A 15,336-nucleotide genomic window follows, 5' to 3' on the forward strand; every position below is an offset into this window, starting at 1 on the left:
CGTCATTGGTGTTCCGTTTTTTGTTTGATAGTCTTATCTAACACAGCTGCTGGGTTCATTTTGTTGTATGTTTTTGACTCAAACGACAATAAAGCTTCCGTACACGGGCAAATCCTTCTTCCGGCGGCTAGCAATCACGAACAAAGCACCATATTTTAGCAAACAAGGCAGCCACGTGCCATGTTAGCCTTACTCATTGCTTACAGAGGTACAGGACTGCTGTCCGCTTCCTACGACTTCTGTCATGCATCAGGGCGGAGACCAATGCAATCATCAACAAACTCGAAAGGAGATGTGAGTTGCAAAGAAGAGAAGAGAAGGGAGAGGGTCTGGCTATCCGCGGTTCGTAGAAGACCTCATGATAGTACGATGACTACACCAGAGAATGTACTCCACTTATTAGCAAGATGGAGAAAGTTTAAGGACTGATTTCCAGCATGGAACCTATGTTCTTATCCCGGCCCCAGCCAGCATAATATTCTGGATAGCTCGGTGATCTTTAAACCTCGGTAAAATAGCTAAGAAGCTTACTCATGCATGAGCGTCCTGTTGCAGCGCCACGCCAATGCAGAATATGAGGCCGATTATGGTGGAGATAAACTAATGGCATCTGTAATGAAGCATCATGGGACTGCTTTCTTGGAACTCCCTGCGAGTCTTGGCTGACTCCTGCTGACAGATTGTTAGGAGGAAACTGATTACAGGCAAAGTCCTTCTGAGCGTGCACGAGGGCAGACCATCACACTCACACTTGGCTAAACAGGAAATATTTCTCATTTTTATTTAAGAAATGGTTACATAAAATAGAGCATTAGTGTAACAGACAAGATTGCACGCAGGAATAATTATAATAATTAATAGTATTTACCAAAGTAACACTGTTGGTAACCGTTTTAAGGAGAGAGGTGAAACATGACACGATACTCTTGACAGTACAAAAACATGGGTATAAATACTGGACATCTCCAAAAATACACACACTCTCCGCATTCTATTCATACACTATAAACAGTTTCATAGAAAAATCGAGACGCACAGTCGGCTGTGTTGATTAGCACCAGCTTGCTCAGGCTCCGCATACGTCACCTTTTCAAATAAAACATATTTTAACTCTTTTTCTCATCAAAATAAAGATTTCTATTAGAACAAGAATCCCCACTTTACAAGCCATTTTCAAAAGCTTTACTTAAAAGGAACATTTTTGTGTGTATTGTTTTGCATATATCAATCAGCGATGGCCGTCTGATTGTAGCTTACACCGCATTTTATTTACAAAATCTTATACGCATGGGAGGAGAAGTGAGGTTTGCTTCAGGTTTGCCGCAGGAGACCATTTTGCATCGGGGGAAAAGAAACAATTACACCAGTCACTATTTTATGGTACAATCTACTTGAGTTCAGTTTGTTCCCTGAGCTACCCACAGTCTGATCAAAGTGGACTTTAATATGGAAAGAAGAACTTCAACGTCAACAGAAAGACGACATCCATCCATCATCCATCCATTCATTCTTCCATTCTTTCATCCATTGATCCATTCTTCCATCCATCCATCATCCATCCATCCATCCATCCATCCATCCATTCATCCATTCTTCCATCCATCCATCCATCCATCTATCCATTCTTCCATCCATCCATCATCCATCCATGCATCATCCATCCATTCATTCTTCCATCCATCCATCATCCATCCATGTATCCATCCATACATCCACCCATCCATCCATCCATTCATTCTTCCATCCATGCATCCATCATCCATCCATGTATCCATCCATACATCCACCCATCCATCCATACATCCACCCATCCATCCATCCATCCATCCATTCATTCTTCCATCCATCCATCCACCCATCCATCCATGAGGCGTTCCCAGGCCAGCTGACCAGCTGACAGATATAGCCTCTCCAACGGGTCCGAGGTTTTCCCCAAGGACTCCTCCCGTTTGGACGTGCCCTCCCCAGGGAGGCATCCTAACCGAATGGCTGAACGACCAGAGGAGCAGTGCTTCTCACGTTATACAGAGGAAACCCATTTTGGCCACTTGTGCCCACGATCTTGTTCTTTTGGTCACGGTGACCACGACCCAAAGCTCGTGACCAAAGGTGAGGGTCTGGATGGTCGGGACGTCATGTATTTAGTTGTCGAAGGATGAACTAAATGACACGCTAGCCAGTAAAAGCAAACTTTGCCCCGCCTTGTGTCACCTGTTTGTGGGATGGATTTTGGTAAAAAAAAAAGAGATAAGTGAAGAGTGGAATCCGCTTATCTTGACATCTCTTCAACCGGCTGACTGATGTCACCACCGGCGGTTATTGACAAAACTAACCCACTAACTTGTGTTTGGTTCCCAACTGTGATTCAGGGGTGGCTTCTATGGGGGCAGGGGTGTTTGCCTGGTGCTTGGACCTAGCTCAAGAAAGAAGAGTTGGCCAGCCGCATTTACCGCATTGAAGCGTGGACTCGTGCTGCGTCATTTCTTGTTTGATAGTCTTATCTAAGACAGCTGCTGGGTTCATTTTGTTGTATGTTTTTGACTCAAACGACAATAAAGCTTCCGTACACGGGCAAATCCTTCTTCCGGCGGCTAGCAATCGTGAACAAAGCACCATATTTTAGCAAATAGGTGTAGAACCTAGGTTACGTAATACTGCCATGATTTTATTTGGAAGCTTACTTGGCACTGAACAGGAAGTTCATGTTAAGTGACTAAGCAATCTTTTTGTTGCTGCTGTCACTTCCAGTGCTTAGCGATAATGAGGAAGTTGACAATGCTACATGACGTCATGGAAATCACCCCTGGGGACATACTGTATCGAAATGGATGGCGACAACAGCGGTCGACCGTCCTTAAGCGGCCACTTTTTCGATGTGTTGTGGACTTAAGCGGGTTCCAATGTATCATTCCAGACTACATGTAATAGCAGTTTACACTTCTTGGAGGATCCAAAGAAACCGCAAGTATGGTCACCGCCTCCCCGAACTGTACAGTGCAAACACAACAGGTCTCCGCCAGTTGCAACGATTGGTGTGTCTCTACCATCAAACTACATTCGTCCTGGTGTGAGCTGCCCTCCTCTAAGTGCTTTTTGTTGAGCTCTTCACGGATAGGCGGGAGGCAGGCCTGCAGTCACCCCCAAATCAAACGTGATTCTTCAAGGCCGCGGGGCAGTCAGTAAATCCAACCCTCGGACATCCAAATAATCACACATAATCCCGTCACACGTCATTGGAGCCCTGGCTGGTGCAGGACGAGAAGCTGTCGTAAAGCGAGTCGCTGAGGGAGCCCGTTGGATCAGCCCGAGCCTTGCTGGAGGACGGCTCGCACACCACCGCGTCAGGCCTTCCGCCGTCAGCAGCGGCCTCTTTCCGGATGCTGCTGCGACTGAGATTGCTGAGGGACTTTTCCATGGCGTCATCCAGGGAGCCCGGCTTGTTGGCGCCAACAACGGTTTTCTCCAGCGAAACCTCCATCTGCAAATATGCAAACATTAACATCCTCGGACTGAGTGAGAGAACAAAGGGGCGTCCGATATCAAAACATTAAAAAAGCTTCTTGTTTCAATTAATTGAGTGATTGGTTAGGCCAGGGGTGGGCAAACTACGGCCCGGGGGCCACATCCGGCCCGCCAAGTGTTCAAATACGGCGCGCCCGTTCTTTCCAAAGTATTTCATTGAAGCTTAACATTCAACCTGGCATCATGGCTTGAGCCAACCTTTTGATGGTTTAGGTAGCTTTTTTAACAATTTGTGGTCTGCACCTGAAAAAAGGGACACAAGTACATATAGCAGGTTGCATGACACTTTTATAGATACAATAATTCCAGGTGGACTATTAGAATTATATGTGTAAAATATATAATCTGGGCCCCCGTCAATTTTGTTAAATTAATGCGGCCCGTGAGTCAAAAAGTTTGTCCACCCCTGGGTTAGGCCCTAGACCAGGGATCAGCAACCCAGCGTCATTGTTGTGGCTCCCTTTGTAATGCTCAAGTATTTTTTGAAAAAGCACATGTCCTACTCTCATTTCCTGACTTCTCAGTTCTTCTTTCATTCATTTTTGTGAAACTGAACTCAGAACTCAGCCAAGATGCATTCATGGTCTAAGAGAAAGTGAGATATTTTTAAGTCTTTGCTGCTGTACAATCAGACCTAATAGTGATGGAATTTGTGGTCCAAATAACAAATATGGCTGAGCTGGCAGCTTAGTTATACTGCAGAGTAAACAAATTGATCTCAGCAGGAAACTCAAATTTCACATTCCTTGTGGGCAGCAATGTTCCTTTTCCACTCCCTCTCCATGCAAGCTAAACAAAAGTCAGGAACCGAGATGCATTGCATGCTAATGCTGGCCACTCTGGACCAAAAGCCACCAAGAATGGATCCAAGACTCCAACAATCCATTGTTCCTGTGACAATCTTATTCCCTGGCACCGACGATGAGAAGATGTGTGGGACAAGAATGAAAGAAGGGGAGACGGATGACGAGGTGAAAATAAAAGCGAGACAAGAGACCAAAGAGAGACATCAAACCGAGAGGATTACGGCAGGAGACGCGCTCCTGAAAATGGAGACTCAGAGGGAGGCGGGGAGAAGGTGCTGTTAGCTGGACTGTCAGGTGCTGTCAGGATGATGAATGGGGGGCCAGTGGGGGCCATGAGGGCTCTGATGAGAGCCACTGAGCTTTGCATCGCTCTCCCGAGTGTTTGCGGAAGGTTGTTAAAGGCGCTTAAATCTTTGAGCTTTGACAGCAGGCACCAAACTTGGCCAACGTGCCAACGACACCTCAGCGGTGGGACGCTTTAGTTTATTTTTGTAAAAACTGTTCCTCCTTAGAATACAACTTTTTTCTCTTAATGTTCCGACCTCATTCTTACTTTTTTTTTCTTCTTGTAAAATGTCTTCTAATAATTGTGACTTTATTCCCACAATAATTTGACTTTATTATTGACTGTATAATACCAGAACTTTTTTCTTGAATCAATTTTCCAAAAATGTACTCTTTGAAAATACTTTTTTTCTTAAATATTTAAACTCTATGCTACTAAAATAACATTTATTTTTCCTCATGATTAATTTTATTCCACTAGAGAATATGACTTTTTCTATTTCCGTTGTTTTTTTTCTCCAAAATATTTCAGCTTTCTTCTTACGTTGGAGTTATGTTCTCATAATTTGATCCATAATATTTTGACTTAATTTTGGTAACATTATAACGTGTTTTTGCATATTATTGAGTTTCATGAATATTTCCACTTTATGCTACTAAAATGGCATTCATTTTCTTCATGATATTATATTGTTATTGTCATGACATTACAGCTCTTTCTCTTAATATTTTCAATCTGTTAATAATGAAATTACTACTGATAAAAAGAGAGTTTCATTTGTTAAAATTCTGTTTTTAGAATGTGCCCCCAAATGGCCCCCAGACCCCTCTTTGAACAGCCCTGTTTTTGCATTTTAAAGTAATTGTACCGCACTGGTGGAGATCACTTGACAACGGCCACATCACTACTGCACGTCGGCCAAAGTGACAGTAAAGTTTGATTCCATTTAAAGTCGTCTCGTTTGAGTTCAGCGAAGGTCAAGAATAAAACCCACTGAACAAAGTCAAACGTACACAAGTGTTGAGTCAGATGCTTTTTCCCCGGAATATAGATTTTGATGTCAGGCCCGGCATCAGGGCAGTGGAGGGAAGCTGGGCTGTCCTGGGCAGCGGCTGGAGGCCATTTCACGGTCTCTGGTCCTCATTTGTCATTGACCGTTGTTAAATATGGGTAGGCAAATACCCGCTGACACGAGATGGCGAGCCGATCGAAAGCAATTAGTCGGCTTTTGCTATGAAAATCTCCCCATGAAAGAAAGCCTTGGGGCTTCAGCACTCACGCTGAGTATGTCTCCTGCTTGGAGGGGCGTGTCTTTGCACAACAGGTTGTAGTCGCAGATCCTGTTGCTGTCCTCCGCCAGGTGAGAGAACATCTCCTGCTGGTAGAAGTGCATGATGGACAGGGAGCTGTCCATACTGCCCCTCCTCAGTGTCTTCTCGGCTGCTGTGGAGGAAGCACGGGGACAATAGCTGTGACTTCCTGCTTTTCGAAAATGCGGTCTTATCTTCGGCAGGAAGGTGCCTGACCTGCGTCGTCCGTTTGGCAGCGGTTGATCCGCGGCCTTTGGAGCGGACTCAAAGAGCTCCTGGGTCGCTCCAGCTCTGTCTCGGTGTCGCTGCCACTGCTGCTGCCCGAATACATATTGCACACCAACAAGGCTCTCTCCTTGTTGGACGAAGAAGAAGAAGCTTGTTAAAGGCTTGACATGAAGAATAATCTACATTTGAGTCTTATGTTTGATTTGTCTGAAGGAAAATTAAGTTTATAGACACCCTTAGTAATATTGATGTTATTGTAGTTATAATAACAGTAACCCCCTCGGTAGCAGAGTTTGCTTGTACTGCACATGCTATGATTTTACTGCACATACTCATTTGCATCAGCTTTTGGAGTTAGATAGCCCCTACCCTCACCCGCAAACTAACTTACAGCAGGAACATCATTCTTCCTTCCGGTTTCATCCTCTATGGCCTCAGTGGAGGACAAGACGCTGCTCTGCGGGGTGAAGAGACTTAGCCTCTTGGTCCGACTGGCACCTGCAAGTCCAAAAAGACAGCAAAGGGATGAGTCACGCAAGGCACACGACTGCAGTGGCACGACTGCACCGAGGTGAAACGGGTTGCGGACATAATCAGCCAACTGATTACATCCCATGAATCCCGCCAATGGCGAGGCTGGGGGTGTTTTATGATCTTCACTGACAAACGAATAGCATTTCTGTGGCGTCCTTGACGCATACTAAGCTGCTGGAGAAAGTGAAGTCGTCAAGCTGTTAGCTAACACCAGATGCCTTAGTGTCCAAATGAGTGGAATCAACAACCTTAGCTGCTCAGCCATGAAAGACGTACACCACTGATTCCATGTGGAGCAAAGCAAAAGTGTGATGAGAACAACAGAATGAAGCCATAAGTAGAGTTTTTCTGACTGAATAAATTCATGAAGAGATGACTTACGGGACGGTTGGGGCAATCGAGTCTGGGCGTCCGAGGCGTCACCACCGTAGGTCACAGATGGGTCGGAAAGGGAGTGACTCAAGCTGGCAGGAGCATGCAGGGGGGATTTGGGAAGGGAAGGCACTTTGACACTGGATTGTGAGGGGTCTGTATGAGGAGAGGAAGACTCCGCCTGGAACTGGGCGGTCACCCCATCTGGGCTCGACTCAGATTTGGGGATGTGGCGACCACTAGCTCGGGTGACCGAGTCGGGGAGAGGAAAGGTGCCGATCCCGCTGTCCAGCGTTCTCATCTGACACCCGGTGCCTAAAGTGACAAGGAAAGGAGTGTGACAGGAGTGTGGGGAGGCAGGGGTCAACACAGGATGAGGGCAGAGGGCTTCACACACAACGGAAAGGCTGGTGAGCGTACAGGCCGTCTGCAGAGGGTTCAGCCACCGGTGGAAAGGAAAGAAAAGAAACATTTGAACCATGTTAAAAGGAATCCAAATCAATGATGCCTAATTGTCCGGTCAGAAAAGTCCTGGAGTAAAAACTGGCATGGAGCAAGTCCTGCTACAACTCAAGGACACGCTGGAGCCATTGGTCAGGGTGCATGAACAACAGCAGATGGTCATCGTTAAGTGAGCGCCCGTCTGCAGGCGGGAACAGACGGAGGGACACCGCGTGGCCCATGTCCTGGCGACATACTGGGTACATGGGGCTGCTTACTGAATTGCGTTTCTGGACATAAACTTTGTACTGTAGAACTTGACATTGGTATCTCCACAAATTAATTGTCTTTTCAGCAGAATTACGACTTGCCATTTTCATTTGTGCCTCTAGAAATTTAAGAACGCAAAAGAAAAACATGGCCAAGTCATCTTGTGTACACGTCGTCCAGCCGACATCTGCCAGCACATGCAGAACCTGCGAAATTGATTTGATGTAAACATGCACGGGCAGGCACAGACAGCTTGGTGCTCAAGAACATTCACTGTGCAGTATACAAGTGCTGCACAAATAACACACAGGAATGGTGTTGGGGGGGGGCTTTATTTGCAGGAGAGAAGGAGAAGAGCAGAGGCAGGCGTAGATTACTAAGCTGTATAATCGAATGCCAGACCTGGCGGTTCAAAATGCTCTCTATAAGCAAACTATAACAAGTTCCTCCGTAACTCCAGCCCCAGGCAACAGCAAGCAGACATAATGTAGTTTTTCACGAGCTGATATCAAGTCCACGCTGCATGCTCGGAGGCAAGAAAAAGCTGGTGTGATGACACCTTCACCGTCTGTTGGTTAGCTACGATTTGTTTCATTGTATTTATTGGTTTTGTGCTCTGGACCCTAAAAAGTTTGTATTGCTCATTTATAAGTCAAAGTGCAGAGAGAGTTTCCAAGTGTGTTGACTTTCCGTTCTAGTGTTTTATAGGGCGACCATACTTTCATTACAGAGAACAGATACTCCAGTCGTACTGGACGGTTACTCACAGATGCCTTATAATTTCAGTACATTTAAAGTATGGATAGAAAATGGTGATATTACAAAATGTATTACCAAAAACGCAGATTCCAAAGACAACATTTAAATGATGCCAGAAAGAGAATTTACCAGAGCTCAACAACAAGCTTCAGAGCATTAGCGTTCTTTTTCTTTGGATTTTTAGTCTTAATTCGAATCCCAGGACATTTTCATTTTCATTGAGTTTGATCTCCCACCCGAGAGTCTGATATGTGCTATAATTTAGAATATACATCCCGTCTGCTCTTCACATTGATGTGCCCCTTCAGGATTGGTTATTCCCTGTGTCAAGCCCTTAATTCCCAGCATATTGATGGCTGGTTGAGAGTTTTGTCAGATTCGACATAATTTAATTGTGTTTCTCCAAAGTTGTAACTTTGAAAGTGCAGCTTTGCCACTTTCCCCAAAGAGCGTAATGATGTGCAGTCACTGACATCGTGACCTTTTAGTTGGATGACTGAGTGACCAACACTGTAATTCCCCTGTGCTGAGTAAGCTGCTGTCACAATGCAATAATAGCCATCCTGTTGAACACATTTGTTTTATTTTATCCCGCTTCAGTGACTGCTAAGACATTGCCACATATCATCTGGGTGCACGTCATGTTTGACTGGACTTCTCCTTTTGCTCAGTGGTAACACTTACCCATCACGTGGTCTTGACAGCCGTTGTCTGCCATCCGCCCCTCTTTGTTGTCCACCCTGAGGTTGCTCTTCTCACTAATGAGGAGGGTCTGTGTGGTAAAACACAGATATTACATAGAAATGAGGGTATTGTTAATTACGTTTATTATGGGCTTGTTCTTAAAACTTGTGTTTTTCTGTGAGAGTCAAAGCGGCCGTAAAGTGTCAGCTTTGTGGTGTTTTGTAGGGAGAAGACGGATGGAAGGCTTGGGGAATGGTATTAAATGGCCTCTTTGTCAAATTGAGTGCCTCTGATAAGGGGGCTCTCCTCGGTGCTATCAAAACCCCACATCAGAATTAAATTCCCTACGTTATTCTGCAGGGCTCTCTTCTTGTCTCCATTTAGCTTTCTCCTTTCACATCCCTTTTATTGCTTTTTCCCAACCTCTCTCAACAACTCTTTTACTCATTCATAATAAAGAATAAAGATGCCAAGCCCTCACAAAATGGAGTTATTCTGAACAATCAAGGCAGTAAGCACAGTCTTAATTTAATGGCCCGACGCCTGCCTCGGAGGGAGATACGAACCAAAGTATGGATTGCTGGGGGGGTATCATACCAAAGAGGCAGACATTTGTTGATGCAGACACGTGGAGACAGACCCGTCCAAACAAAGCAAAATGTCCACTTACTGCCGCGTCTGGACAGATCTTCATATTGCCCTTCGTCTCCGTGTGTTTCCTGGGGCTAGAGATTCCAGTTGGAGAGCCAACCACCGAGTTGCTCTTTCCGGCAGCCCTGTGAGGAGACATAAAGAAAGAAAGGAAAGCTTTATTTCACATCTCATATTGTACAGCCACATTTGTCTCTGTATTTAACCCATCCGCGTGAGGAGCAGTGCAACGCCCGGGGACCAAATTTGGATCGTTGGGTGAAATATTTTTCCCAAGGACACAACAACAGTGACTGGCGGAGGAGGAAGTGAGATTTGAACCAAGAACACTCCAGTTACCAGATAACCAAGCTAGCGTCTGAGCCATGCCCCCCCAGGGAAGATTTCATCTCTATCTACAATTCCAGTAGAAATGAGTCTCTTCATGTTTGGACACTAAATCAAATGTGGAGTGAAGCGTTGGTGTGTGCTCGTACAAGTCAGAACTGGAGTATACAGCTGCTGTTGGGAAATTGATCTCACACTTTTTCGGCATGACGGCTCGTGCCTGGATGAAGGCAACCCATTTGTTAGAAAGATACAAATCGTTGGGTTGAGAGAGAGCGTGGGATAGCAACAGTCACAGGACGTCCCCAGCAATAGCTTAAAAAAAATGATGATTTAGTTGATTTACTCACCTGCCAAGAAGCTCCTTCACAAACTGGTCCTTGCCAATGAACGCTGTTGTGCATTGGATCTGTGTGGCAATCTGACCCATTTGATTGTTGCAGTGGTCCATGATGGAGCTGAGCTTGTTATTCATCTCAGACTGTTTCTGTGCCTCCTGACTCTCATTCTTCTTCTTCTCCTTCTTCTTGTCCACCCTGGTCTGTTTGCCTGCAAGCACTGAGCCGATCTTCAGTTCTTTCCTCTCATCTTTTCCTTTTGGTGACTCTGCTTTCTTTCCAGTCATAGCTGGAAGTTTGCTCTTCCGGAAACCAAACCAGTTTGCCAGAGAGGGACCCGTCTTCTGTTTAGACTCACTCGCTGCAACCTTCTGTTGCTCTTGACATTTGTGCAGATTTTCTTCGATTCCCATCATGACCTTCTCTTCAATAGTACAGGCTGAAGGGCTGATTCTTTTCTCCTCCATATCTGGGGGTTTGTTTGGCGAGTCTGACTGGGTTTTTACCTCTGAGCTAAATTCTGGCTCATTAGGGCTGCTCGCAGTGACTCCTGCATTTCGAACACGGTTTTCTGAGCCATAAGGACAGGAGGCCGGAGACTGAAACTGGGAGGTGACTTTACCAGACTTACAGATGTTTACAGATTGGTGATTCAGACCAGTCTTTTCACTGGTGGGAAAACCATGTGCCTCCTTGTGAGGGGTTACTGTCTCCCCCTCCACAGTGGACTGATGGCCATCGTATTTGAAGCTTAACTTGGAAGTTTTCTCAGGTAGTCCATCTAGATTGTTCACCCCAGTCATACCTCCATAGTAGCTGAGCCTTGCCCTGGGAGAACGGACTGGACTCTCTGCTAGTCCAGCAACACTGGGTGCCTCTAAGGAAGCCTGTCTAGACAGAGAATTCCCTCTTTCCGTTGAGTTGGTGATAATCTGAGTTCTGATTTTTCCTGGGCCCTCCAGAACATTAATGTGGGGCTTTTCAGTGCAGTTGGTGCTGAAACTCTGGCTGCGGGCCTTGGCCCCGTTCATTCCCAAGGCTGGCTTTAGATGGGTTTTGGTAGTGACAGATATGGATCTAGAGAAGAGTTGACTGTTCCTTTTCCCTTTATCGCAGACATCCTCCTCCTCCGCTGTCAGAGTGGGATTTATTTCTCCCTCCAGTGACCGACAGTGGACCTCACTTTTCCCCTCTGGAAGAGACATCTTGGGTGGGGAATCGATACTATACGAAGGCTGCAAGATGTCACACTGGCTAGAGGCATTTGCAGCCACGTTCTCCTTGGAGACTAAGTTGATATGATCTTTTTCTTGCTTTGCTGGTAAAGAGGGATTATTTTTGTGAGTAGGAGGTGATTTCAAAAATGCTTTGAAACCCATCGGGATGCGAGTCTTTTGGCTATTTTCCGCTGAATTAGGCGATGTGGCCACCGAGTTTGGTGGGCTGGCGACATTTTTAGCATTTTGTAGCTCTGTTTTAGATTGAGGAGCTTCCTTGACTGGTACAGCTAAGTGAACTTGGGGCTTTTGCACAGACTGATAGTCGTTTTCATGGCTAGATCCTCTCTTGCTTACAAATGAGTTGTGAAGATGGGGTCCTCTGAGGGCGCCATAAGGAGGAGGGACATTCCTTGAGTTTTTAGGTGCATTTTCGGAATCTAGGTCCAGTCCTGAGTTTGCGGGAGGGAGGTAGTCTTTTGTCATCGTACGCTTGGGAGTGCCTGTAGAAGGTGTCTCGGCGGGGGACTTTTGAAGGTGCTGACTAGTTTTGTCAACCAGTTTCTGAGGTGCAAGTGCAGTCCCGTAGCCCGCATCCGTATCCAAACACTCTTTATCTTTAATGGGAAGTGTAGCTTGCATATTTGGTTGAAGAGATGTGTGATAACTTGGGGGAGGGCCCCTCACAGTGGTTGGGTTGGATGGCTGAGCCACCCCTATTTTATGTGCTCGAGGCGACCCGTCATAATTTGGTTTGATCAGTAAAGAGGTGGTGCGGCCAGGAGGAAGGGGTGGCGAAGGGGACCTGAGTTTGTTTTTGATGCTTTCACAGTGTTTGTCTCTGGTTGGCTGTTCACCGTTGTCAGCGTACTGCACATGTCTCCTTGAGAGTTTAGGCGAACTAGGGGACGAGCCCTTACTCCATTCGGCCCTGCTCTGCAACTTGGAGTTGGCCACCTTGGGGCTCTGTGAGCTCTTCATGAACCTGGACATTTTAGTTGTTGGAGGTGGAGGTGTTTTTTCCTGACCAGGACTTCCTGAGTTTCCACTGTTACTGGGCTCAGTGGTGGTGCCCTTAGACAATCTGATTGGGGATGAGTAAGGTTTATTGTAACCAGGTAGTTTTACACCACCAGACTTAGTACTGGTAGACTCATGAAGGGGGGGGATAGAATGTCCTTTACTTGCTCGACCGCCCGGTGGTTTGATCAGCTTCTTCTGGGGAGTTAGCTGCATTGACAAACGTTCTGTGTTTCCCCCCCTGCTGTTGTTTGTTTTGCTTGTCCTGATCTCACATTCCGATGGTTCCACGACTGTATAGTTTCCTGTATTTGATGATTTCTGTCTTGTTGGCATCTCCTGGGGGGCTAGTCCATTGTATTCGGCCACCACTTTACCAAGCGTAACACTAATTTCAGGCATAGAGCTTTTGTCAAGTTTCTGAGGACTCAGTTCAATCGGCTGTCCCTGTGCATCAAATACTGCCAAGATGCTCTCCTCAGACATACTCTTGGCCGCTTTAGCTTCCTTAATTAGGCTGACAGGTTCTGGTCGCCCGTCTGCAGACTGGGTGCGTCCTTGGTCCCTATGCAAGCGCTGTGGGATGAGTAGCTTGGCACTATCCCTAGAAATCCTCTCTTTTTGCTCAGCTTGTTGGCTTAAGGGTGTCCACAAGTCTCTAGAATCACAGCTGAGCTCTTCTAGATCGTCCATATCTGACAAGCAATTCGAGGTGTCTGGGTTTGAAGGGGTCACATGCAGCATCGAAACTCGAGTGAAAGCTGACGGCCGCCCGGCCTCAGAAAGGCAACTGTTGATGAAACTCATGAGTTTCTCAGGACGCTCCTTTGAGTCCATCGCAGTGGGGGGCTTTGTCGCTGCAAGGCCTGAGCTACTGTCGCCTCCACCGCCAATCTCCTGGAATCCCTCCCAGCTAGACAGGCTGTCTGAGATGCTGTGGGAGAGCCTTGTGCAGTACAACCAGCTGTCTTTAGTGGGGACGTCATCTACATGGCCAGATTGTGCAAGCTCATCGTCTGCATCATCGGAATCATACAAGAACTTCTTGCCTACAAAGGCAGAAGCTCTTCCCGTGTGGGTTGGCTTGGACACCCCTTTCTTGCCTTTCTTGATACCAAGTGAGTAAATGCCCTCGTTGGAGTTCATGCAGTCTTTGTAGCCAGACTTGGAGACTCTGGAAGAGGATTTATGCTTTCTTCTCTGTAGCTTTCTCAGCCCCTCTAGGATGTTGGTCTCCTTGCGCCTGGTGGGCATCTGCTCCTCTACCGGCCCACTGACGTTACTTGGGGCAGATGACCCCAAACTTCGCCTCTTCTCCCATGTGAGGGACGACTGCTGTTAAACAAGAATAAATAAGAATAAAACTCTCCTCAAAATTTCCTCCGGGGCGCTGGAGTGAAGAATGCTTACCGCTTTCCCACAGGAGCGTCCATCATTCCAGGTGTAGGAGCCGCTGGAGAGCTCGCTGCATGCACTCGACAAAGACAACTCACTGCTGCTACAGCTGCTGCGTGGGTAGGCTGGCGCTTGTGCCGTCAGACTCAGCTGGCTCAGACACTTGGTGATGGGCAGACCGGACTTCCCATTCATCTGGATCTCCTGAGAGATCAAACGCAAACTGAACAGCTGTCCCCAACAAACATGTTTTAACTCGGCTCTAATAAACAAGACCAGGAAGTCTCACACGTGTTTATCATGCAAGGAAATCATCCATTTTGGACATGATTATTTCACAGCCAACTCACTTTGGAGCCTTAATGCCTCATGTAGAAGGTGACTCCACCCTCACCAACTGCTTAGCTGATATCAAAACGTGGATGGAACAAAATTTTCTTAAACTGAATAGTGACAAAACTGATATTATCATCAGTCCCAAAAACATCACAACACCCACCCAAAACTTCTATCTTCAATTTGACAGCGCCAACCTCACTCCATCCCCGCTCATCCGCAACCTTGGTATCCTCCTAGACTCCACCCTTTCATTTGAACCCCACATCAAACAGTTAACCCGGACTGCATTCTTCCATCTTAAGAACATAGCCCGACTCCGTCCATCACTTATATTCTCTGCCGCTGAATCCCTGATCCATGCATTCATCACAACCAGAATGGACTACTGCAACAGCATTCTCTACGGTACACCATCCAAAACCCTCAACAAACTACAATATATTCAGAACTCCGCTGCCCGCCTCCTCACCTCCACCCGCTCCCATGAACACATTACCCCGGTCCTTAAAAACCTCAGCTGGCTTCCTGTCCCCCAATGCATTCACTTCAAAGTTCTTCTCATAACCTCCTGGCACTCCCCTGTAAGACCAAGCTCCGAACCTGGGTGACAGAGCCTTCTCCATCGCTGCCCCCATCCTCTGGAACTCTTTGCCCCATTCACTCCGTGCTTGCCCTGACCTTCCCAGTTTCAAAAAACAACTAAAAACCCACCTCTTTAAATCTGTTTTTAATGTCTAACTTTTTATACCCGACTGCTGTGCCCCACCCTGCTTTTACTCATGTTTTAACTGTGTATAAACGAATGAATGTTGTATTTTAACGTATCTTTTACTCTGT

The 15,336-nt window shown here is 46.4% G+C and overlaps 1 protein-coding gene across 8 annotated transcripts in view; it reads right to left on the reverse strand.

Moving 5' to 3' along the window:
- Window positions 1-756: 756 nt before the first annotated feature.
- LOC131104068 (nck-associated protein 5-like) overlaps window positions 757-15,336 on the reverse strand; it is an 80,981-nt gene continuing 66,401 nt past the window's right edge. For 3 of the 8 annotated variants that reach the window (XM_078796930.1, XM_058050811.2, XM_058050816.2), the window contains 9 exons: window positions 14,176-14,364; window positions 10,541-14,100; window positions 9,883-9,988; window positions 9,213-9,300; window positions 7,068-7,373; window positions 6,544-6,650; window positions 6,141-6,279; window positions 5,894-6,057; window positions 757-3,478 (listed from right to left, as the gene is read on the reverse strand). In XM_078796930.1, the coding sequence (XP_078653056.1) occupies window positions 3,224-3,478; window positions 5,894-6,057; window positions 6,141-6,279; window positions 6,544-6,650; window positions 7,068-7,373; window positions 9,213-9,300; window positions 9,883-9,988; window positions 10,541-14,100; window positions 14,176-14,364 (4,914 nt within the window). In that variant the 3' untranslated portion in view covers window positions 757-3,223. The other 5 variants (XM_058050818.2, XM_058050813.2, XM_058050812.2 and 2 more) reach the window with 5 other exon arrangements.

The sequence above is a fragment of the Doryrhamphus excisus genome, linkage group LG15 (genome assembly GCF_037039965.1).
Source record: "Doryrhamphus excisus strain RoL-2023G ecotype Guam linkage group LG15, RoL_Dexc_Guam_v1.1, whole genome shotgun sequence".
Lineage (NCBI taxonomy): Eukaryota > Metazoa > Chordata > Actinopteri > Syngnathiformes > Syngnathidae > Doryrhamphus > Doryrhamphus excisus.